The sequence below is a fragment of the Motacilla alba genome, chromosome 24 (genome assembly GCF_015832195.1).
Source record: "Motacilla alba alba isolate MOTALB_02 chromosome 24, Motacilla_alba_V1.0_pri, whole genome shotgun sequence".
In the NCBI taxonomy this organism is placed as follows: Eukaryota; Metazoa; Chordata; class Aves; order Passeriformes; family Motacillidae; genus Motacilla; species Motacilla alba.
Genome location: NC_052039.1, coordinates 4,114,620 through 4,140,264, shown reverse-complemented (window position 1 = coordinate 4,140,264; position 25,645 = coordinate 4,114,620). Strand labels below are relative to the sequence as shown.

Genomic DNA, 25,645 nt, shown 5'->3' with positions numbered 1-25,645 from the left:
AGAGAACATTTCCCATGGGTGATGGGCCCTTGGCTGATCGTTTGTGACAACCTTTTTGGATAAAAGTGGTCGGGCTGGGCTCGGCTGAAAGGTGTTTTCTTAAGCTCAGTCCCTCAGGAGGGTTTAACAAAGCCAAGTGAGGTTTTAAACCGGTTCAGTTCAATTGCCATAAAAGCTGCCCGGGCGCTTTTGCTTCACACGCCTGAGGCAAACCGGTTTTCCTCATTCCATATTCCAGCTCTTTCAGGCTTGGCTGGGCAGAAAAATTCCAAAGCTGTGGAATCTCCGGGAGGAGACTTCTTTGTTAGGAGTCTTATCACAGCAGGTCCAGCTCGGGGAGCTGCTGATCTCCATTGTTTGGCTTTGGGGGATAAACTCCACCCTTTTCCTGCTCTGCAGATGTGAAGCACACCCTGGCTGCACACGCCCTTGGGCGCTTCCTCAGGCGATTTGGACCTCAGCTGTTGGGGACACAAAGGGCTAAACCTGATTAAATTATGTCAAAATTACTCTCTATCCTGCAAATTAGTCCATGCAGAAGCCAGGCTTTCCAACTGCCTTTAGATATTTTGCTGCCCCAAGTGCAGCAGATACGTAATTTGGGGTGGTGGAATGCCCACAGAGAGAATTCATACCTGAGAGTCACCTCATGCAATCACTCCAGCCAGGAGAACCCCTAACTTACCATTTTCCCTGCTTGTGCTTCACGAATCGTTCTGAAAATCAACTTTTCTAACAGACCCAGACACCTGAAGTGATAAAACCATCATCTGGGCTCAGGTTGAGGTGTTATTTTAGGTGTGTGAATCAAAAATGTAATAAATAAGAACCATTTTGTGGGATTAAAGCATGAAAGGGCAAAGGAGCAGCACAGATTTTTCAGGTGGGAGAGCTGGGAGGCAGCAGGTCCCCTGTGGAGCAGGGACACGGGTCTGGGTGAAAGGAATGAGGGACTGGTCACTCTCACAGCTCCTGAAAGTTGCCTGTGCTCAGCTGGGGCTGGGCTCTGTCTCCAGGCAGCACTGACAGAAGCAGAGCACACAGCCTCGAGCTGCACCAGGGGAAATACAGGCTGGAGATCAGGAAAAGGTTTTTTCCAGAAAAGTGATAAAGTTCTGGAATGGCTGCCTGGGGAGGTGGTGCAGTCACCATCCCTGGGTGTGTTTAACACAGCCTGGATGTGGCACTGGCTGCCAGGGTTTGGTTTAGGGGTTGGGGCTGGATTGGACTCGATGATCTTTAGGGTCTCCTCCAACCTGGTCATTCTGTGAATTCTGTGATTCTGTGATTTGTCTTTACAAACAAACCGTGGGTCTGCTGGGAGATAAACCTAGCACTGAGAGATAAGAGAAACCAAGGGAAGGATCCCATTGATGAATGGATGAAAAGAATGACAGAGATTTGTCTCTACAAACAAACTGTGGGTCTGCTGGTAAATAAAATTGGATACTGAGAGATGGGAGAAACGATGGGAAGAACCATAATTTCCATGGGAATTCCACAGATTGGAAGGGCAGCCCAGATGATGCTTTTATCACTTTAGGTCTTTGGGTCTGTTAGAAACGTTGATTGACACAAGGAAAAGAAAAAGGAGAGCACACATTAGGGGGGGTCTCTATGAGGAGATTTGGGAAGTCTGAACCTCTCCAGTACCTCAGGCGATGGGGAAGAGAGAGGGAAACGTGGCGGGGAAATTGGGATAAAAAGGAGGCTGCATCCTCCAAAAATCTGAGAAACCCCATGGGAAATGCCCCGTGGCCTCTCCCTTGGCTGGAATGAAGTTGCAGGGCTGCTCTGTCTCCTCTCTGGCCAGCAGGCCCTGGTGTTTGGGGGCAGTTCCCCTGCCCAGGGTACTTACGCTGCACTGTCACCTGCAGCGCGCAGCTCTCCTGGCCCGCCTCGTTGGTGGCCACGCACTGGTACAGCCCCGTGCTCATCTGCGTCAGGTTCTTCAGCAGGACCTGCCCGGGGTTCGAGATGTCTGCGAGGGGAAAAACACCCCCGGGGTCAGTCAAAGGAGGAGAAACTTCAGCTGCGGGCAGTGCAGGGAGGCACGAATTGACCCGCGGGGTCAAACCGGCTCCAGAACAATGCCACGGGGAAGGAAAGGAGAAAAAAGGGGGAAAGAAGGGAGAGAGAAGGGAGAAAGGGGGAAAGAAGGGAGAAAGGGGGAAAGAAGGGAGAAAGAAGGGAGAAAGAAAGGGGGAAGAAGGGAGAAAGAAAGGGGGAAGAAGGGAGGAAAGAAGGGAGAAAGAAAGAGGAAAGAAGGGAGAAAGAAGGGAGGAAAGAAGGGAGAAAGAAAGGGGGAAGAAGGGAGAAAGAAAGAAAGAGGAAAGAAGGAAGAAAGAAAGAGGAAAGAAGGGAGGAAAGAAGGGAGAAAGAAAGAGGAAAGAAGGGAGAAAGAAGGGAGGAAAGAAGGGAGAAAGAAAGGGGGAAGAAGGGAGAAAGAAAGAAAGAGGAAAGAAGGACGAAAGAAAGAGGAAAGAAGGGAGGAAAGAGGGGAGAAAGAAGGAAGAAAGAAGGGAGAAAGAAGGGAGAAAGAATGAAGAAAGAAGGGAGGAAAGAAGGAAGAAAGAAAGGGGAAAGAAGGGAGAAGGATGGGAGCAAGAAGGGAGAAAGGAGGGGGGAAGGGGGAGCACCCCCCAGGTGCAGCCGCAGCGGTGGGAGGAGGGTTGGAGCATCCACCCCGTGAGCCCCGGGCCCGAGGGAAGCCATGCCCCGACTCACTGACTCTGGAGTTGGGTGGGAGGTGCTCGGCTCTCTCGTCCTCCTCGCTGAGGCGCTGCCAGCGGTAGGAGATGGGGGCAGTGCCCGAGGCGGAGCGGCACTGCAGGGACAGCTCCTTCCCCTCCAGCATCTCCCCCTCCAGCCAGCACTTGGGCTTGGAGGGTTTCTCTGCAAGGAGAAGACAGGTCATGGCATCACAGCAGAGTTTGCTCACTGGAAACCCTTCCTTTGGCATTTAAACAGCTTCCAAGAGCTGCCTTCCCTGGAATGCGTGAAGGAATCACACCAGTGGTGGCTTTTAGGGGACTAAAACCCCTTCCTTTTCCTTTCCTTTCCTTTCCTTTCCTTTCCTTTCCTTTCCTTTCCTTTCCTTTCCTTTCCTTTCCTTTCCTTTCCTTTCCTTTCCTTTCCTTTCCTTTCCTTTCCTTTCCTTTCCTTTCCTTTCCTTTCCTTTCCTTTCCTTTCCTTTCCTTTCCTTTCCTTTCCTTTCCTTTCCTTTCCTTTCCTTTCCTTTCCTTTCCTTTCCTTTCCTTTCCTTTCCTTTCCTTTCCTTTCCTTTCCTTTCCTTTCCTTTCCTTCCCTTCCCTTCCCTTCCCTTTCCCTTTCCCTTTCCCTTTCCCTTTCCCTTTCCCTTTCCCTTTCCCTTTCCCTTTCCCTTTCCCTTTCCCTTTCCCTTTCCCTTTCCCTTTCCCTTTCCCTTTCCCTTTCCCTTTCCCTTTCCCTTTCCCTTTCCCTTTCCCTTTCCCTTTCCCTTTCCCTTTCCCTTTCCCTTTCCCTTTCCCTTTCCCTTTCCCTTTCCCTTTCCCTTTCCCTTTCCCTTTCCCTTTCCCTTTCCCTTTCCCTTTCCCTTTCCCTTTCCCTTTCCCTTTCCCTTTCCCTTTCCCTTTCCTCTCCTCTCCCATAGGGCACACAGCAGAAGGTTTTTAGGGTTCAGCTGCCCCCCAGGAGCTGGCTGGCTCAGCCACAGCAGTGACATTCTCGCACTCTTTGCCTCGCGGTCCCTTGAAGCTCTGTTATCACCACATTCCTCCTCCAGGCACAATTTCCAGAACATCCTTCCTTCCCAGTCCTTCCTTCTGCCCTGACGGGCTGCAGGATCCTTCCAGGGGATCACAGAGAGTGTGAAAAGCAATGAGCTGGAATCAGGGAGGGAAAGGCCACCCTCAGCTGCTCGTGTGTCACCCCCACGGGCTGGGTCGGGTCCGGTGCTGGGACATGCAGTGCCAGTGCCCAGCAGGAGCGTGGCCAGGGGGGTGGCCAGCTGAGGTGGGACATCAGCCGGCTGTGGAGTGAGATCACAGCCATCCTCTGCAAAGAATGGGTTTGCACCTTCGTGCCTGTTTGTGGACTAACTGGCTGCCAGGAAGCAGAGAGATGAACAGAGGAACGACTCTGGCAAAGGACAGCTCTGGAATCACTAAGCAGAAACCTCCTAGAGAATAATCAGATGGGATCCTTGATATTTTCCTGACGGAGCCATTGCGCACGAGAACCTTATGAATTTGTTTCAGGGTTCAGTACACCAACCTCAGACCAGTTCTTTAGGCTCTTCCTGTGGCCAAAAGCCACACAGGCAGATATAAAGCTGAGCCCTGAAACCCGATCTTGAGGTGTTTTGTGCTCGGCAGAAACCTCCTAGAGAATAATCAGATGGGATCCTCGATATTCTCCTGATGGAGCCATTGTGCACGAGATCCTTATGAATTTGTTTTAGGGTTCAGTGAGTTCAGTGCTATCACACCAACCTCAGACCAGTTCTTTAGGCTCTTCCCGTGGCCAAAAACCACAACGGCAGATATAAAGCTGAGCCCTGAAACCCGATCTTGAGGTGTCTTCGTGTATTTATACCCTGCTGAAACCAATCTCTCCCCAGGAAGTGAGTCTGGATTTCTTTTTTCCCCCTTTGGGAGACCAAGGAACTGTCCTTACCCACGACCTTGAGGGTGATGCGAGCCCACTCGTACTGGCCAGCGTTCTTGACCTTGCAGATGTATTTCCCTGCATCGCTGGACTGCAGGGAGATGATTTGCAGGGATGCATCTCCAGCAAGGAAGTTGGAGGTGAAGGAGACACGGCCCTTCTGCTCCTCGTTCAGGTCATCATAAACACGGCCCCCAGAGTAGGTGATCACCTGGGAGCAGAGCAGACCCTGAGCTGTGATTTTATTTTCACGTGGAACAACAAATCCGAGCGTTTCCAGGAGCTGCACATCCCACAGAGGTGACTTGCCAAGGGGAGCCTGGGGCAGGGTGGGAAAGCAAACCTGGGTTTCTGCTCTGAGAATGATGCAAAAGTGTGTTTATTTCTGCTGGAGGTTTCTGTTGGGCACTGTACGAGTGTGAAAACAGGCATCAGTTTGTTTTCACACATCAAAGCAGCCTGGAGGTTGGGCTGTGTTAATTTCTAAGTCCCTGCACACCTCATTTGTGTAAGGACTAAACTGCTGAGTGTTGTACTGAAAGCAAGGGGTCGAAAAGTGGGCCTGCGAAACCCAAGGTTATTTTAAAAACCTGAAGGGCACTTCTGAACCTGATCTAACAAAGACTGATTACATTAAAAAAAAATAAAAATCCATTGTAGCCCAACCTGGTCCATGTTGGATCTCAAATAACTTCTCCACATTCTAAACCTCTCTAAATCAGCTCTGTTTTCCAATCACTGCTCTCATCATCAGAACAGCCCGCAAAGATCGTCACGGCAGTGCTGGTGAACGGAGGGCTGGTGGCGTGAGGGCAGGAATAAAGTGATTTTCTCAGCCAACCCACCGCTTTCTGCACGGTCTCAGAGATGTGCAGCAGCCACTCGATGTCCAGGCTGCCCTGCTCCAGCAGCCCCAGGCGGTGGTGGCAGGGCAGGGTCACGTTTTCTTCTGCCACCCTCTTGAACTCGGTCTGAGCCTCGCAGAGCCACACGGAGCAGGAAGCTGGAAGACAAATTTCAAATTTCAAAGCGGTCAGAGGAAGACAAATTTCAGATTTCAAAGTGGTCAGATGAAGACAAATTTCAAATTTCAAAGCGGTCAGAGGAAGACAAATTTCAAATTTCAAAGCGGTCAGAGGCCAGGGTGTGGAAGAGGTTCTACAGAGAGAGTCCCAGCATTTCCAGGAGCTGCACGTCCCAGGGAGGTGACTTGCCCAGGGACACACGGGAAGCCTGGGGCAGGGTGGGGAAGCAAACCTGGGTTCCTGCTCTGAGAGAGAAGGGAAGGAGGGGTGGAAAGAAGGAAGAAAAAATGAGGCAAGGGGGTGGAAAGAGGAGAAAAGAAGGGGAAAGAAGGTGGAAAGAGGGGGAAAGAAGAGGGAAAGGGGGGAAAGAGGGTGGGAAGAGGGGAAAAGAAGGAAAAAAGGGGGAAAGGGGGAAGAAAGAAGCTGAACAGAAGGTAGAAAGAGGGGAAAAGAAGAGGCAAAAGAGGGAAAGAAGGGAGGAAAGAAGGAAGAAAGAAAAGAAGGTGGAAAGAGGGAGAAAAGAAGGGGAAATAAAGGAGAAAAGAAGGGGAAAAGAAGGTGGAAAAGGGAGAAAGAAGGGAGAAGGAAGGGTGAAAGAAGGAAGAAAGAAGAGGGAAAAGGCAGAAAGAAGGTGGGAAGAGGGGGAAAGAAGAGGAGAAGAAGTGAGGGAAGAAGAGTGGGAAAGAAAGGAAAGAAAAAGAAAAGAAAGAAACAAAGAAATAGAAAATAAAGAAGGAAAGGAAACCACCCCCAATGGTGGTGCAATGCTGCGGAAAGTGTATTTGTTTCTGCTGGAGGTGTCTATTGGGCACTTGTGCCAGTGTACTCCCAGGGTGTGGAAGGTTTTACAGTGACTTCTGTGAGCCAGAGAGGAGTTTGATAGGAGGATCCACGTTTACCCCTGTGAGAATTTCCTACCAAGGTCATTGATACAGAAACCAAGAAAGAAAGAAGGATGTTCAGCCAGCACTGCCTTAGGCAGTGTCTGCTGGAGCTCTTGTTCTGCATCCATTGAAACCTGGACAAAAATCCCCCCTCAGTTCTTGGCTTTGCCCGTCTCCCACTTGTGAGCGTGGACTCAGCGTGGGAATGCAAACTCAGTGAGACCTGACCCGCAAGATCAGAGGGAGGGAAAGCTCCAGGCGCTGGGCTCAGGGGTCCCCCGGGTCAAAATCCAAAATTCCCCAACCAGATTTCCGTGGGGCACCGCTGCCGTTTGCCCCTGGGGTGTAACTCTTCTCTGGAGTTGTTCTGCAGTTTTGCTGCTCAAAACAAAACCCTGAAGCTGCTCCAACGAGCACTTTGCTTGTCCTTCCTGACCGATGGGTAAAGTGCAAACTGAAGAGTTTGTAAGGGTGTATAAGAAGCATGCATGTTATAACAAAAATGGTTTGAAGCACTTTGAAGATGGAGTGTTGCTTTGTGTTGTCTCCATCTCGACTACGACACCAGGGTGCATCTCTGGAGGGGTTTTTTTGCTGGATTTTTCCTCATTTTCCTCACAGCATCCGAGCAAACTGCCCAGCTCAGCTCCCTGCACGGAGCGCAGCTGATTCAAGGAGACATCTCCGCAAAGCCAGGCGTTGTCACCCTGCTCCTGAAGCACGAGCAGATGGCCTCACGCAGCCAGTGCTGCCGCACCCTCCGCACGCTGCAAACTTCACACCACCTCCCCAGCCCTGCCCTCGCCTCTCAGCACTGAAATGACCCGATTTCAAAAGCAGTATTGATTCAAAAGCGTTATTTCCACCCAAAAAAATCTTCAATTTATCCCTTCGTCAGTCTGACGAAGGCTTGGAGTCTCTTCCCTAACAGTGGGTGATACTTACGTATTTCAGAAATAAGAAATATGTGTATCAGATATATGTATATCACAAATATAATGTGTATCAGAAATAGATATATGCCAGAAATAGAATGTGTGTCAGAAATAGATATATGTCAGAAATGTTATGCATATCAGAATTATGTATATCAGAAATATTGTGTCTATCAGAAATATGATGTGTATCAGAAATACATATATGAGAAATATTATGTATATAAGAAATATATATCAGAAATATTATATAGATAAGAAATAGGTATATAAGAAATATGTATATAGAAATATATATATGTCAGAAATATTATGTCTATCAGAAATCTGTGTATCAGAAATATAATGTAGATAAGAAACACGTATATAAGAAATGTGTATCACAAATATATGTAGTCAGAAATATGTATATCAGAAATACGTATATCAAAAATATTATGGATATCAGAAATATGTATAGTCAGAAATATTATGTATAGCAGAAAAATGTCTATAATAAATATGTCTATCAGAATTATGTCTAATATGTCTATCAGATTTATGTCTATCGGAAATATAATGTATATCAGAAATATGATGTATATCAGAAAGATAATGTGTATCAGAAATAGATATATGTCAGAAATGTCATGTATATCAGAAATATATATATTAGAAACATTATGTATATCAGAAGTATATATAACAGAAATATTAGGTATATAAGAAATATGTATATCAGAAATATTATGTGCATCAGAAATACATATATCAGAAATATTATGTAGATCAGAAATATATATGAGAAATATTATGTATATAAGAAATATATATCAGAAATATTATATAGATAAGAAATATGTATATAAGAAATATGTATATCAGAAATATATGTATGTCAGAAATATTATGTCTATCAGAAATATGTGTATCAGAAATACATATATCAAAAATATTAGGTATATCAGAAATATATATAGTCAGAAATATGTATATCAGAAATACATATATCAAAAATATTATGTATATCAGAAATATGTATAGTCAGAAATATTATGTATAGCAGAAAAATGTCTATAATAAATATGTCTGTCAGAATTATGTCTATCGGAAATATAATGTATATCAGAAATATGATGTATATCAGAAAGATATATATGTGTATATCAGAAAGATATATGTGTATATATATGTATATATATGTATATATATATTATATATATATATATGTATGTATGTATGTATGTATGTATGTATGTATGTATGTATGTATATATAAAATAATGTATATCAGAAAGATATATACGTCATAAATCTTATGTATATCAGAAATAAGAAACCAGCCTGGGAAGAAGAGGGCTAAACTTAAGAAAAGTGTGGAATAAGTAGGGTTGGGAAGTAACTGAATAGCAGCGCCAAAAAAACCCCAAAACCCCCTGTGAGTGTTTGGTCTGTCAGGATCCGAAAGAGAAACAAGAAGGGGAGCGCCGAGCGAAGCCGCTAGAGGGAAGCAGAGCCCGGGGAATGTGGGACGAAAGCCCCGAAAGGGCCGCGGACGCCCTGAAAGCCGGCCCGGGAGATGCTGCCCAGGGCCGCGGGCTGGCCGGCCAGCGCTGCCCCTGCTGAGCTTCTGTTCCACACCCCGGCCAGCGCTGCCCCTGCCGGAGCTTCTGTTCCACACCCCGGCCAGCGCTGCCCCTGCCCGAGCTTCTGTTCCACACCCCGGCCAGCGCTGCCCCTGCTGGAGCTTCTGTTCCGCACCCCGGCCAGCGCTGCCCCTGCTGGAGCTTCTGTTCCGCACCCCGGCCAGCGCTGCCCCTGCTGCAGCTTCTGTTCCGCACCCCGGCCAGCGCTGCCCCGGCCCGAGCTTCTGTTCCGCACCCCGGCCAGTGCTGCCCCTGCCCGAGCTTCTGTTCCGCACCCACTGAAACCCGGACAAAAATCCCCCCTCAGCTCCTGGCCTTGCCCGTCTCCCACTTGTGAACGTGGACTCAACGTGGGAATGCAAACCCGGGAATTCAAAAACCTGACCCGCAAGATCAGAGGGCGGGAAAGTTCCAGGCACTGGGCTCAGGGGTCCCCCGGGTCAAAATCCAAAATTCCCCAACCAGATTTCCGTGGGGCACCGCTGCCGTTTGCCCGTGGGGTGTAACTCTTCTCTGGAGTTGTTCTGCAGTTTTGCTGCTCAAAACAAAACCCTAAAGCCGTTTACTTTTTCCCTGTGCAATGAAGTGGGAGGAAATATTTTGCTTCCTGGGCCAAATATTGCGAAAGTGCTGAAAAGTGGGGAAGTTCAGAGCGCTGGGAAGCCCCACGCGGGGCTGAACACACAGTCCTGAGAGGACAGGGCAGCAGCACAGGAGGTTCCAATCACTCAGGCTGGATTTATTCCTATATTTTTAATATTATTATATACTATTTATATACTTTTATGCTATTTAAACAGTGGACCCTGAACCTTCAAGTGAAAACCAGACAGAAAATTGACATCCAACATGACTCTCCCTCGTTTTTTCCATTTCTTCAGGAGCAGCTTTTAGAAAATTCCTTCTATCCCTGCTCCCATTCTCAGCTCTGCCTCTGAGTTTCCACGGCCATCGCTCAGCTGCTGAGATCTGGAGGTTTAATTTCTCCTTCCCAAACACTTTAGCAGCAGTGATCATCCACTACATCAAACATCCAGAATTTTGGGGCAGGTGGAGCCTTGCCAAGGCTTCAGCTCCTTCCCAGCCACATCAGCTGCTTGCTCTAAAGGGAGAAGTGATCCAGTTTCTCCCTGGATTCGCTGCTCTCAAAGCTCCATCTGCCAAACACAATCAGAATTCCTGCCCAGGACGGCTCCAGCTTTTCCCTGGAGCCCGGCTTCAAGCGGGCTGCCCTCATTAGCGCCGCCGCTGATCAATAATCTTAATTTAGGCACCGCAGCAGGGACATTCACACGACATTTGCAACATTTTCTAGGCCCTGTGGAGCTCTGAGGGTTCCTGCACAACCTCGCAGGTGTTTTGAGTTTTTAAGTTTAATCCTGCTCGAGGTTTTTCATGTGAAATTATAATTTTTCTGTGAGGTTGTGGCAGAGTTTTTGTTCCTTTCTGGTTTAGGCTGGGTTTGGCAGAGCTCACACCTCAGAGGGATTCTTGCTGCTCCCAGGAATTATCTGTGGTTTTGAGGAAGAGCCCTGTGCCTATAAACTCATCATCTAAATGGGGAGAACAATCAGGGAGACATCCAGTGGGACAGTGACATTTGCAACTTTTGGAACATTTTCCAGGCCCTGTGGAGCTCTGAGGATTTGTGCACAACCTCGCAGGTGTTTTGAGTTTTTAAACTTAATTCTGCTCGAGGTTTTTCATGTGAAATTATAATTTTTCTGCCAGGTTATGGCAGAGTTTTTGTTCCTTTCTGGTTTAGGCTGGGTTTGGCAGAGCTCACTCCTCAGAGGGATTCTTGCTGCTCCCAGGAATTCTCTGTGGGTTTGAGGAAGAGCCCTGTGCCTATAAATTCATCATTTAAATGGGGAGAAAAACCAGAGAGGCATCCAGTGGGACAGTGACAAATTCCTACAGCACCCTTTACTTTTCCAAAGAAATCAGAAATAATTTGGAGCAGATTCATCACTGACCCAATAACCAAACTCACACACCGTGCAAACTTTTCCGTAACATTATTAGGAAAACAAAAAACCTTATTTACAACCCCCTGATTTGTCTCTTTAATCCTTATTAATGCTTTACCAATGCCTGAAACTCCCACAGGAGTTCAAATTTTGCAGGTTCTCCAGAGAGGAGTCTCACTTGATTTCCCTCCAGTCACCCAAATGCTGAAAGGAAGATGAAACAGCCTCTTACAGTAACTCAGCATAAGAGCCAGGTAGAGAAATTACCCACAAAAAAATCCCAAAAGACCTCGACATGAACAAATCTCACATTTTCCACAGCTTGGGTAGGGTTTAGCTGCAGCAAACAGGGATGAGATGGTGATTTAGGTGTAGAAATGTGCACGAATTTATGGCACAGGAGAGGAAAAGGAGCTAGAAACAGATGCAGGTCCCTTCTAGGTTTTATTATCCAAAGAAGAATAAACAATCCCTGAATTTGTATTTGTGTAGGTGAGACCTTGCAAGGACAGTCCAAATGAATGAGATTTTTAATAAATAAATAAGGTTTTAACCATTGTCATGGTTAAAAGTTGAAGTGAATGAGATTTTTAATAAATAAATAAATAAGGTTTTAAGCACTTTCTTGGTTAAAAGTTGACGTTTCCTTTAAAAGGCTGCCAGAGGAGTGTCTGCCCCTTCCAGCAGCACTGCCAGGACACAGGGCCGGGGTTGCAAAGGGATTTATTTATCCCTGTGCCGTTCCAAACCTTCCCTCACAAAGCTGCCCAGCCCTGGGTGGCCTCAAGGGCTGGATCCTGCACACAATGGCTGAAAAAAGGGATGATTTTCCCAGAAATCACGTCCAAGAGCAATGCCACATTTCCGCAGGCTCCGCAGTTCTTACCCAACAAAGCCTCTGCCCCTTTCCACATCCTGTGGGCAGCTCTTGGTGCTCTCAGGAATTCGGGAATTGCTGCTTGTGGCTTCATCAGTGTGGGAACCCCGGGCACTGGGAATATTTCTCTGTCTGCTCTGGGGTGCCCTGACCCCCAGGGCAGCACTGACTGTGACCTTCATTCATGGAGAAAGCTTCCAGGACTTCAAGATGGGCTGGAATCCACAGAGGTGTGAAATGGATTACAGAGAGCAGTGCAGGTGTGTCACTTGGGGAGAAATTGAGGTGTTGGGGTTTTTAGTGTGTTGTGGATGGCAGCAAGATGGAGGGCACAGGGTGTCATCCTGGGTTTCTTCTCCATGGGTTTGGGTGGCATTTTGTAATTGGGCAGAACAGGCTGCACTGGGGCTCTGTGGGATCAGTTATTGGGTTAAAAGGGAAAATAATCCAGGTGTCAGCTCTTAATTGGAGAGTTTAGTCTGAAAAGATCTTGTACCAAGATATTGTTGGCCATTTTGTGCCTTCTAATGAAAGGCTGCAGAACTCGTGGTTCTGAGGCTGTTTCACTGGTAAGAAACAATAAACACCTGAGTCCCAACATGAACTGCTGCCTCACGTGCCTTCAACCCAGACCCAGAGAAACCCACAACTGGAACTGCCACAACTCAGCTCCTGTCCTATGACTCCAGGAGGAGGTGGCTTTGCTTTTCCTGCTTATTCCAACTGCTTTTGTTTTGTTTTTTGAGTTTTAGTTGGTTTTTTTTTTGGTTGTTTTTAAATGCTTTTGGAAGCATTGGCCTGAAGGCTTTGGGTGGCACAGCAGTGACCCTGTGTGACTGTTCCCTGCATTGTTCCCGGGACAATAACTCACCCCACACCCTGCAGACCACCACAGCCATCCTCTCCTCCCTCCCCGTGTTGAAATCTCCAAGGAAAACGCAGCAACAAGGATTTTAATCACTCTCCAAACCATCCAGACAGCACCCAGGCTGACCAGGGGAAGGATTCAAAGGGGTTTTAGCGCTCTCAGCCTCTTCTGCCTTGTACACATGGCAGAGTTTAAATTAAAAAAAAAAAAAATATGGACAACAGGCTGGATCCCTCAGCAAAGATGTCAGGCTTGAGGAATTCCTCAGAACTCGTTTCAACATTTTAAGGACTCCTCATCGTGAGGGGATGTCATAAAAGGCGTTGAATTTCAGCAGAATCAGCCCTTTGAAATGGATGCAGAGGGAAGGAGCCTGTGCAGCACAGCAAGCAGCAAATGCTGAGTGAACCCAGGCTGTGTTTGGCCTTATCACAAGTTCTGCCCCCACCAAAGCAGAGTTTTCATGCCTGAATCCTTCCAGGAGCCCACATTCTCATGCCCATGCTGTGCTGAAGCCCAGAGAGTTTCCATACCCGTTACAATTATATGTACACACCCCCCACGCACCCCAACATCAAATATACATTACCAGACAAGCGGAATCAAAGGGGAAATAAATGCTTTGCTGATGTTTTTATTTGTAGGCAAATTCCCATCCTGAAAGCTAAAGAGCTCCCAGACTTAAATCTTTCATTAGGTTCAGAAGGTTTGAATTAGGGAGCAACGCTAAGAATAGATTCTGCTATTTAAAAAGTAATAGGTTGTGCTGTATCACTTAACTGCTGGAATTAGGAGGAACAGCCTAGAAAAGGTTCAGAGAATCAGGATGAAAGAAATGCACAATAAAGCTGTGTGAGCTTGGCCCAAGCCATACCCAAACCAAGCCCAAAGCACACCCAAGGCCAAACCAAGCTGTCTCAAAATGTGAATATCCAGAACAGGTTTTCAAAAATTTCAGCTTCTTCAGAAGCATCGGTGCAGTTTGTCCTTTAGCAATGCGTTTTATGATTTATTTATCAAAGATGAGATTTGCACCAGAATATTCCTGATGTCCAGGGAGGGGCAGAAATGCAACCTGTGATTTTCCTGCAGCTCCAGAGGCCAGAGGTGACTCAGAAAACGCCTGGAATCTGCCGCTGAGGAAAACTTCCCTGCACGCAGCAGCAAGGCAGGAATTCCAGTGGTATCCACACACAGACGCAGTTTGTACCCTGTCTGAACAATTCCCGGCCGACCTGTGACGGCTGCTCTGCCTGCTTTTGTTCGTTGAGATCACGGCTGGGTGCAGGTGTGACAGGAGCAGCAGCAGCCCTGGTGCCAGGGCACATCTCACCCTCCCTGCGCAGGAGCCGTCCCCTGCAGGCAGGGCTCCGTTCCTTGGCATCCTCCTAAAAGTCATCCTCACACCCGCGCCAGTCCTCTGAGGGAAAACGGGATCTTTCCAAGAGGGAGGGTTGGATTTTAGGGAAAGTTTTTTTTCCAGAAAGGTGATAAAGTTCTGGAATGGCTGCCCAGGGAGGTGGTGGAGTCACCATCCCTGGGTGTGTTTAACACAGCCTGGATGTGGCACTGTTTGGTTGAGCTGTTGGAGCTGGGTTGGACTCGATGATCTTTAGGATCTCTTCCAACCTGGTGATTCTGTGACTGTGTGAATTCCCTGTGGTCCTGACTCACCCACTCTCCCCCAAACCCAGGCTGTTGGAAAAAAAACCACCTCAGTGCATGCAGAAATCCCGTGCCATTGATGCTCTCAGCCAGACCTGAACTGCTGAAATACTGCATTTTAGTAAAAACAGCCCAAAATAAGCAAAAACTTCCTACTTAAATCAGCCCAGAGAGAATAAACATCCACAGAACTACACCAGGGTGTTCCTCCAGCTGGATGATCCTTCATTTGCCTCACTGTTTTGTGCTAAAATCAAAGTGTCTGCAAACAGGATGCGTCTAAATCAGGCATGTGCAGGAATAATGTGTTTGGGAGTTAGAAACAAAAAGGACAGCCTGCCATGTTGCAGCTCTGAGCCACTCCCTCGTGCCAGGAATTTAGGACGTTTCACATCTGTTGGAGCACATAGGAAATGATTTACTGAGTTTCTCTGGAACAACAAGAGCTTGCCCCCCATCCAGCGCTGCCGAGAAAAACCCTGAGCGTTTTGCAACCAGCAGATTCAGAATTTCAGCTGCTGGAGCAGGAGGCTGACAAGGACTTTTATGGCCAAGGAATTCCATCTGCAGCCAGCCTTGCAGGGCCGCTGGCGTGACGGGGAGCTGGAGCAGGGGAGTGCTGAGGACTCTGCAGACAGTTCTGCTCCCCAGTTTTTAAGGCTCTGCGGGCCTTACAATCAAACTCCTGAGAAACCAAAGCTCTTCCCGCAGGGTGCTGTTCAGCACCGCTGGCAGACAGGCACACAAAGGGTTTGATGTCCCCTTGGACTCTCTCCCCCAGTTTTTGCAGGGCGAGGGAAAGCTGTGCTGTTTCATCCCAGAGTTATGAGCAGAACCCACAGAGGTCGACAGCCCCACTCATGCTCAGACCACACCAGCCCTCACAGTTACCCTGACGGCATTTCGGGCCAAAACAAACAGCAGGCAGCGTCTCCTCGCAGCCGGCCCTGTGCATTCCTTGCACGGGGAGGGGAGGCTGGAGGCGGCCGCAGTCTCCCGAGGGTCATTAAGGGAGCGCAGGCTGTGCCCTGGGACATCTGCTCGCTGTGTTCCTTGGCTGGCACGGCCACACGGGCCAAGGGTTGCCTTCTCCCGAGAGCTCCAGTGCTCCCAGTGACCACGGGCTGGCCCCAGCACGCTGCCTGCCTTCGGTGGCAGCAGGAAAGCATCCCAAATAGGAAGGATAGCGGGTAAGAGGTGGCTCCCCCTCCCTGAGGTGAAGGAGAGGGGTCAGGCCAGCCCCATCCCCATCCTGACAGCCCTGCAGAGCCTCTGGAATTGGAACCACATGTGCTGAGGCTGGGGGAGCTGTGCAAACACAGCACGGTCCCGCACGCCGCCCAGCTTCCAAGCGGTGACGTGAAGAGTTTGGAATTGAGACTGCAGAGGAGGGAGCAAGGCAGGCAGAGCAGAAAGAAACAACAAAACCAGAGCAAAACCTCTGGTTTTTAGAGGTTTGCAACAGGAGTCGGGCTGGAATTGGGCTGGTGGTGCTTTACCAGCAGAAATATCAACAGTGCCCCGCAATCCTTCCTTCGGAAATCTGGGATGAGCCAGGGAGGGGATGTGGGGTGGCTGCAGCAGCACAGCATCGGTGCTCGCCCTGCGTGAGTAAATTCACTGTTCCTGGAGTCTAAACGAGGTGGTTCATCCAACGGCCCCAGAGGAAGGGTTCAACCCTCCTCAGGGAAATCTTCAGGATTCCCTTGTGCATTAAAGACAAGTGAAAAACGAATCCTGCAGTACCCAGCCACCATGGGCAACTAGAAATTTTACCTGAAATAAAAAGGCAAAATTCTGTCTCTGAAAATGGCAGAATTAACTTCCAGCACCAACCCACATCGGATCCAGAGTCCGGAGAGCCTTGGGAATATTGGGAAATAAAGCACTGAAGCCTTCCCTTGGCCAAGGAGCCTCCCAGGCAGCTCTGGATGTGCTTTCCTTTCTCTCATTGCACTTCAAAAATTCCACTGCAAGCAGGAGATTCTGGCTTTCCATCCCTGGAGACTCACGAGCAGAGAGCGAGGCTCCAGCACGGCAGCTCCCAGTTTAGTGATGCAGGGAATGCCTGTGCGCAGGAATGTGTGCCATCCCCTTGCCTTTGATCCAGGTAATTTTATCAGGGAATTGACCCGGGTGTCTCCTGTTCACAGCACCAGCTCAGCCAAGCCTTGCAGTGATGCAGCTGGGAATTTGTCAGGGCAGATCTCAGGCTCCTGGAGGCAAGAAGCACCAATGGCTCTCTGATATTTCCCCTTTTTTTTTTTTTTTTTTGGTTTACTCTGTTTACCTTAAAGATCTGAAGGCAAGAAAACCTAAACATTCCATCCCTAAACATGAGAAATTTCACTCCTTTCACCTGGTTTCCAAAGGATTAAGAGGAGGAAGATGGTTTCAGTGATAATTTCGAGGGTTTCTTTTGTCTGAGGAATATTCTTAGGCCTCAGTCTCCCAGGGAATCTCTTGTTGCTGTCAGTTCAGGGACACACAAATGAAGGCGCACAGAAATGAAGTTCTCTGCCCAAGGCAGACACGGAGCAGAATCCAGAATACAAACCCAAAGAGACAGCAACAAAACTGTTTTCAAAGCAGTATTTGTCCATCAGATCTTTCCTCACCCATTTTGAAATCCAAGGAGAAGGTTGCATCAGCTAACTCTGAAAGCTGAGGAGACTGGAAAAGACTTGAGAGATTGATAAGGATTCCCAATAAAAATGTTATTGTGCTGAGGATTCATTCTCCCTTTTTTATCCCTTTGCATCAAGATTTTAATAAGGCAGTGGACTGGTTCTGCTTTTCTGCTGCTTGGTGTCCTGGAAATTCAGCTTGCTCTAAACTGGCCCCCAAAGGGACCAGGAAACTCAAGGTATTCACAGGTGGCTTCATCCCTCCCTGCAGGAGGAACTGAGGCAAGAACTGGGGAGGTCAACCAGCCCAGCTTGTTCCTTTGGCTCCATCCCCTCTTGTGATCCTGGAAGTGCAAACAACCCCAGGTTTACATCTGCAAACCCCACAAAATCTCCTTTCCTGCAAGGAGTTTGAATCATTGCAATTTGCTGTTCCAACGGGTTCATTTTGGCTTTGAAAATTCCCGACGTTCCGGAGCCAGGATTGCCACGAGAAGCCACCAAAACATTTGGCTGCTCTCTGCAGAGCAGAGATCCCTCCGAAATACTGTGCAACCTGGTCCCTGAGCGAAGACAACCCCACGAATGGGTTTGTCTGTACTTGAGGCAGAATTGATCCACACGCTCTTCCCTAACAAACCCCTGACATGTACCACTGGGACTTTATCTCCATCTGTTATATTCAGCGACTCAGATTGGGCAGGACCTGCTTGGTTGGTGGAACCTCGGGTGTTAACTAACCAGGTGGCCTTTGCTAAATGCTGCTCCCAATTTTTGAAAGATCCCCCACCCAAGGCAAACCCGTTCCCAGCAGGGTTTGGTGCAGTTCTGAGGCTCAGCCTTCACTCCCTGCCCAGCCCATCCCTGTTACCTCCACGGGACGTTCGTCTGCGGGCTCCTAATTGCACATAACCGGCTCTGACATCTCACTTACCCACTACAAGCAGCGCTAATATGATACAAAATGAATGCCTAATGTATTAACACTCTGTCACTTTTCATCTCCACTCAGCCTCAAAGCCTCGGCCACAGCTGCCCTAAGGCACCACATGAACAGCAGCAGCTCCTCCCCACCACCCCCAGAAGTCTTGTAAGGGAGATGTTCAACTCTGTGAGGCTTCAGGGATGGAGCCAAGGTGCAAACTGCAGGGGCTGAGCAGCAGCAGCCTCACCCACAGTAGTGGTGGCCACGCTGATGCCTTTTTGGGCTACCTAAAAGCATATCCCAGGCAAAAAAATTAGAATAAAAATTTGTTATTCCTTCTTTTTTTTTTTTCAGGTATTTAGGGCAGATGAAGCCCTCCAGGGCCTACACCCAAAAATGGACAACTGGTCACAAGTTTTCATACTTTTATGAGTTTGGTCCATTTGCATTTTGGGGTGAATCTGCCAATTCCAGCTTCAGCTCATGAAGTCATTGACCCCAAGTTTGCTCCCCCAGCTCCCTTTTGTTCCCATCTCTGGGGCCTGAGGCAGTGAGGGGTCCTTGATTGCCAGGCTGGAGAGGAATTGTTGTGTCTGCCCCAAATGGGGGAGCAGCAGCTCCCACTGTGTGTGGAGTTTGGAGTTCTGCACTGAAGAACTGCAGGGTTACAAACAGATGGAAAATAGAAAAGCTGAAATCCTAAAGCCTCAGCAGTGCCAATCTACTGCTTGCAGCCTCCTTCTCCTCAATTCCATTGTAGGCAGGGTCAATTATTTTGCCCAGTTGTTTTAAATATTCACTTAAGCTGTTAGCTGGTTTCCAGTTATTTAAAATATTTACTTAACTTGTTAGCTTGTTCCTAAATCGTTATTTAAAATATTCACTTTGCCTGTTAGCTAGTTGCCCATTATTAAATATATTCTTTAGCCTGCTGTCTTATTTCTAGTTACCCAAGATACTCATTTAGCCTGTCAGCTTGTGTCCAGTTATTTAAAATCTTCCTTTACCTGTTAGCTTGTTTCCAGATATTTTAAATATTCTTTTGCCTGTCAGCTTGTGTCCAGTTATTTAAAATATTCCTTTGCCTGTTAGCTTGTTTCCAGATATTTTAAATATCCCTTTGCCTGTTAGCTTGTTTCCAGTTATTTAAAATATTCCTTTACCTGTTAGCTTGTTTCCAGATATGTTAAATATCCCTTTGCCTGTTAGCTTGTGTCCAGATATTTTAAATATCCCTTTGCCTGTTAGCTTGTGTCCAGATATTTTAAATATTCCTTTACCTGTTAGCTTGTTTCCAGATATTTAAAATATTCCTGATCCAGAGATAAGAAAATGAAAGGAACCTCATTCTTTAATCCTCATCTTTCACTGGCTTAATTTGAACCAGAAATTGGCATTTTCAATTCTCGTCCCCGAGGTCCAGCTCCCTCCCTGCACTTCCCCTGGAGTTTGGCACAGCCCTGTACCAGCTGCGAGCAGACTCTGAGGACATGAACAGCTTTCCTCTCACTTTTTCCACTCTTGGCAGGGTCGGAAGCATCTGGACATCACGCTCCGGGTGGAGGTGGAGCTCCAGCTGCAGTTTGTGAATCAGCTCTGCCAGTGGTGACTGCTGAGGAATGAAACCCCACTGGCGAGGCTGGAAGGGACCCCAGCTGCATTGTGGGGAGCTGGAATCTCACAGGGAATTCTTTGCAACCTGTGGGAGTTCACCCTGCACTGAGCACAGCCTCACCTGGCCTTTGGAGAGGCCCCAGATGATCCCAGATTCCTTCCCAATTACACTCACAAGCCAAGGATTGGACTGAACACCCCAGAGAACTTTAAAATGAGGCAAAACACAGTTTGGAAAGAATTCTCCCTCTCCAAAGGGGAGCCCAGCAGCTCTTAACTGACAGCACTGCACAGCTGCTGCAAGCGATCCCAAAATCCTGAAATTCGGGGAAACTCAGACCCAGGAAACAAGGAAATGTTATTTAACACACAGCAGGATAGATCCCTGCATATAAATATATATTTATGGTTTTGTTTTCTGTGACCCAAGGTGTTCTCCTGTAGTGAAAAAAGCCTGAGGGGGATTCTGCTCCCCACAGGGTTCCAGCCTGGGAGCTGAGGATGCCAAACTCCAACTTCTGGACCCATTCCACTTGACAACAGCCCACAAACCTAAAAAGGGCACCACCATACACAGTAAGAAGTGCAGCAACATTTTCAGCCCAAGAAACAGCCTCAGAACATGAAGAAACATTGAGATTGTTTTTGCTGCCGTCAAAATGTTGGGAGATTTCAAAACTTCTGGGAAATTGTGTTTGTTGGTTGGCTTTGGGGTTTTTACTTATTTACTTAGAAACCTGTGCAGTTTTAGTGTAGATGTGCCAAAATCCTGATCTTCTAAAGTTCAAAGCACGAGTTCAGTCACCAAGTAAGATGTTTGCAAAAGGCAGAAGGACTGAAGCAGAAAGCAGCTCCATTTCCTTTCTCTCAGGAAGATGCTCAAATTACAACTTTTCAATTCCAGTTTTAGCAGCCTGTCAGAAATACAGGTGGGAAGACTGAAAATAAAGCTTTGGCTTTATTCCTTGAGGTAAAATCAAACCTGCAAACTGTTGGAGGGGCCAGAGAGGGATGATGAGAGGCAGGGAGCTCAGCACATCCCTCTGATGTCACATCCAGCTGTTTCAGAGTGAGAGGACTGAGGGATTTGTCTTTCCAAACAAGCTGTGGGGCTGCTGGTAGATAAAACCAGCACTGGGACATAAAAGAAACAATGGGAAGGATCCCACTGATGAATGGGAAAAGAGACTTGCTTTTACAAATAAACTGTAGGTTTGCTGATAAATTAAATTAGACATTGAAAGATCAAAGAAACAATGGGAAAAACCCTAAATTCCATAGGAATTAAAAATTGAAAGGGAGGGTTATACATTAGAGGGGAATCTTTGGTATCAGGCGTTCTGGGAAGTCTGAACCTCTCAAATACCTCAGAAATGGGGAAAGAGAGAAGGGAAATGTGGCTGGGAAATGGGGATAAAAAGGAGGCTGAGTCCTCCAGAAATCTGAGAGACCCCAGGGAATGCCCCATGGCCTCTCCCTTGATTGGAATAAAGGGACAGGACTCTTCTGTCTCCTTTTGGGACATCAGCCCCTGGTGTTTGTGGGTGAGTTTTCCTAACAAGTGTCAGGCATGAGGTTGGGAGGGAAGCAGATGCTCCTCCCTGCCCAGCTCGGGCTCCCCTGCCAGCAGCTGAGCTGTTACAGGGATTTTTCATGTCTGCAAATACCAGGGGTCCTGCAGAGCCAGCGGATCTGTGCCAGCCCAGGGCCATGGCCGGGGGCCACCCCGAGCGAGGAGATGCCGAGCATCGCGCCTGCCAAGCGTCCCTGTGACCTTTGCTGGGAAAGAGCACAGCGGCTCCCTGGCACACGGCCCTCCCTGCAGCCAGGGATGCCCCGAGCAGGGCTGCAGAGGCAGAGCCCTTTGCAAGGACAGGAATTGGGGATCAGCCTAAAGAACGCCTGGCTGGGGGCTACGGCGCGTCACGGAGCCCTGCAGAGGCAGCACGGAGCTTGCGGGGTCTGCAGGAGAGCAGGAGGAGGTGAAAATGGGATTCAGGCAGCAGCTGAAGCGTTCTGCTGATGGGATGTGAAAAGGGCAGGCACCTGGTGGGGAAACACGCCGGGAAGGTCAGGGGAGGATGGAGGAGTGAGGCCAGGGGCCCTCAGGACCAGGCTGGGTTCCCCCCTCCTCCCCAGCCCTTATCCCAAGCCTTGGAACCATCACGTATGGGAAGAAATCACATGGGCTCCGTTTCCTTCGTGGTGGAAATGCCCTTTTAAATTCACATAACACCTTTTTATGCAGTTTTACAGACGTGCTGTGGGACTCCAATTGGTCAGCAGCTTTCTCGCCAATTATTGGTTAATGATCAATTCTGTATTGATTGGTCACTCCAACCCCCGGGTGCACGTGCAGGAAAAGTGGCTTGTGAGGGATAGTTTTCATTTTTCTGACGGTGTAAAGCCAGTTTATACAGGTGCTGGCTGTTTCTCACCCAGGAATAGATTGCCGTGTTCACAAATACACCAGGATTGTTTCACGGGGGAACTCGCAAAGTGCCAGCCTGCCTTGGGGGAAATGCCAGGCCGGGCAGGTTTTACCAAGCCTTTCTTTGTGACTTTTCCACCTTTCTGCAGCCCTCACTGCACATTTCCCGTGTCCTGAGTCACGCTGAGGTCCCCAGCACCGGCTGATTCCTCAGCACCAAGAGGGGATCCAGCCACAGCCCTGACTTAGCACAAAGCTGACGCTGAGTAAACACTGGAAAGCACTGGGGAAAGCGAAAAGCAGACTGTGCCACACCAGTCCCTTCTTGGGAACAGCTGGTTTGGATTTTGTTTGGTCAGAACATCATCACTGAGAGCCACTTTTTAGGATAAGAGAATTCCTGTAACACCTGCCATAGAGTGAGAGCTCCGTTTGACCAGCAGTGCTTTAGAACCTCGAGACAGAGGAGCCAGAAAATACAGATTATTAATATAATATATCATAATATAATATAATATAATATAATATAATATAATATAACATAACATAACATAATATAATATAATATAATATAATATAATATAATATATCATAATATAATATATCATATCATAATATAATATTGTATTATATATTATATATAATATGTAATATATTATATATTTTATATATATCATATATCATATATCATATATCATATCATATGTTATATGTTATATATTATATATTGTATATTGTTTATTGTATATTATATATTATATATTATATATTATATATTATATATTATATATTATATATTATATATTATATATTATATATTATATATTATATATTATATATTATATATTATATATTATATATTATATATTATTTATATTATATTATATTATATTATATTATATTATATTATATTATATTATATTATATATTATATTGTATATTGTATGTTGTATATTGTATAATATACATATAAATTATATTGTATCTAATATATCTAATATAATATTATATCTAATATTATATCTAATGTTATATATAGTATTATAGATATAATATTATATATGTAATAATATATTATTTTATTGTTATTCCAAAAATTCCCAAGAAACTCCAGCCCCAATTCCTGCTCCAAGCAGACGCTCAGTCCCTTGATCATCTTCATCTGGGCTCCTTCCAGCATTTATCCCAACTGGGCCATATTTCAGCTGGAGCTCAAGGAGAGCTTGGAGCCCTGGGTTCCCTGGACAAGCTGCAGCTTCTCTGCTCGCGCTCCTGTCCTCTCCAATCTGTGTGACAAAAGCTGCAGGGCCTGGGGGGAACGCGTGGAGCTGACAGAGGGAACAAGGAAATCAAGGGAATCGGAGCCAGACTTCTCAGAGGTGGAGAGAGAAATCCTAAACTGGGGAATCCCAGACAGATTTTAGGGAGAGAAGTCACAGTGAGAGCAGTCAGGCACTGGAATGGGGGCTCAGAGGTTGGGAATCATGGAATGGGGGCTCACAGGCTGTGGGATCATGGAATGGGGGCTCAGAGGTTGGGGAATCATGGCATGGGGGCTCACAGGCCGTGGAATCATGGCATGGGGGCTCACAGGCTGTGGGATGATGGCATGGGGGCTCACAGGCTGTGGGATCATGGAATGGGGTCTCACAGTTTGTGGGATCATGGCATGGGGGCTCACAGGCTGTGGGATGATGGAATGGGGGCTCACAGGCTGTGGGATCATGGAATGGGGGCTCACAGGCTGTGGGAATCATCGAATGGGGTCTCACAGGCTGTGGGATCATGGAATGGGGGCTCACAGGCTGTGGGAATCATCGAATGGGGTCTCACAGGCTGTGGGATCATGGAATGGGGGCTCAGAGGTTGGGAATCATGGAATGGGGGCTCACAGGCTGTGGGATCATGGAATGGGGGCTCACAGGTTGGGAATCATGGAATGGGGGCTCACAGGCTGTGGGATCATGGAATGGGGGCTCACAGGCTGTGGGAATCATCGAATGGGGTCTCACAGGCTGTGGGATCATGGAATGGGGGCTCAGAGGTTGGGAATCATGGAATGGGGGCTCCCAGGCTGTGGGATCAGCATCCTTGGGGCTGTTCCAGGCTGGACTGGCTGAGCTGGGGTGCGCTGGCCCTGCTTTGAGCCAGAAGCCCCTGACAATGGACACTGTTCTGTGCCAAGCTCCAAGCCCAGAGTCAGAGACAGATCCCTGAGGGTCAAATCCCACTCTTTAAACCTCCAGCTTTCCCTGCAACTCCTAAACTGCCCCCAAAAGCCCAGAGAGCTCTTCCCCAGTGCAGAGAAGCCCCTGGAGTGCCCCAGTTGGTGTCACCACAGTGACAGCCCTGGCAGCTCCCAGCAGGGACGAGGGGGCTCCCTGGGAGCTCCGAAGCCAGCCTGGGTGGTCTGTGGGATAGCTGAGCTCAGAATGTGAGGAATTCAACCTCTGTCCTGCTGAAATTTGATGAATTCAGCCTCTCTCCCTGCTGAAATTTGATGAATTCAGCCTCTTTTCGTGCTGACGGTATCTGTGAGCAGGTCCCAGCTGTCCCCACTTTCACTCCAGGACCAGTTTATTCCCATCACATTGAGAGAAAAACAAACAAGTGAGTGATCAGATCCATCACCTGATACTGTTTTATGGTTTCTCAAGTACAAACCTCCATGAAATATTGGGGTTTTTCCAATATTTACTTGGGCAGCACTGAAATCTCAGGGTGCCAGAAAAATGACTGTTAATAAATCATGAACTGGCCACAAAGCAGCACAAAAAGAGGCACAAGATGTGCAAATATTCAAGTTTTACCTTAGCTGAGTATCTGATACCATTCAAAGCTTTAATTTGGGGAATTGAGGCAAGAACTGGGGAGCTCAACCAGCCCAGCTTGTTCCCTTGGCTCCATCCCCTCTTGTGATCCTGGAAGTGCAAACAACCCCAGGTTTACATCTGCAAACCCCACAAAATCTCCTTTCCTGCAAGGAGTTTGAATCATTGCAATTTGCTGTTCCAACGGGTTCATTTTGGCTTTGAAAATTCCCGACGTTCCGGAGCCAGGATTGCCACGAGAAGCCACCAAAACATTTGGCTGCTCTCTGCAGCACTCGTGGGGGTTTTTTTGCTGCTTTGAATTCTGTAGGAAAAGCCATTTTCTGTAATAGGAGCTGACCCAGCCTTGCTCTCAAGAGGCATTTTCAGGGAGAAGAAATCCCAGATGAAAGCGCTGAGCACGCTGGGCTCTGCTGTTCACCCTCACCCCCTTCACCCAGGGCATCTCCAGCACCTCTGCAGAACAGCCCCCGAAAAAGCTCATCTCTAACTGGCTCTGACTTCCCAAATCTGGGAATTGGGGATAACCTCAATGGTTGGGGTGTCCTGTGCAGGGCCAGGAGCTGGATTTGATGATCCTCATGGGTCCCTTCCAATTCTAAGCCTCTCTCCGGGGTGCAACACCGAAGAGAAGTAGAAAATTGCCCAGAAAAGGAAATAGTTCTCAGTATAGTCATTATTTACTGTTTTAAACCTCTTCATCTTCACTTTTCCTTCTTGC

At 47.5% G+C, this 25,645-nt stretch overlaps 1 protein-coding gene across 1 annotated transcript in view; it reads right to left on the bottom strand.

Annotated features, from left to right (window-relative positions):
- Positions 1-441: 441 nt before the first annotated feature.
- LOC119711274 (CXADR like membrane protein) overlaps positions 442-25,645 on the bottom strand; it is a 52,234-nt gene continuing 27,030 nt past the window's right edge. The window contains exons 3-7 of the mRNA XM_038161230.1: positions 5,493-5,650; positions 4,657-4,858; positions 2,728-2,895; positions 1,859-1,981; positions 442-461 (exon numbers count right to left, since the gene is read on the bottom strand). Of these exons, the coding sequence (XP_038017158.1) occupies positions 442-461; positions 1,859-1,981; positions 2,728-2,895; positions 4,657-4,858; positions 5,493-5,650 (671 nt within the window). The remainder of the gene's footprint in view (positions 462-1,858; positions 1,982-2,727; positions 2,896-4,656; positions 4,859-5,492; positions 5,651-25,645) is intronic.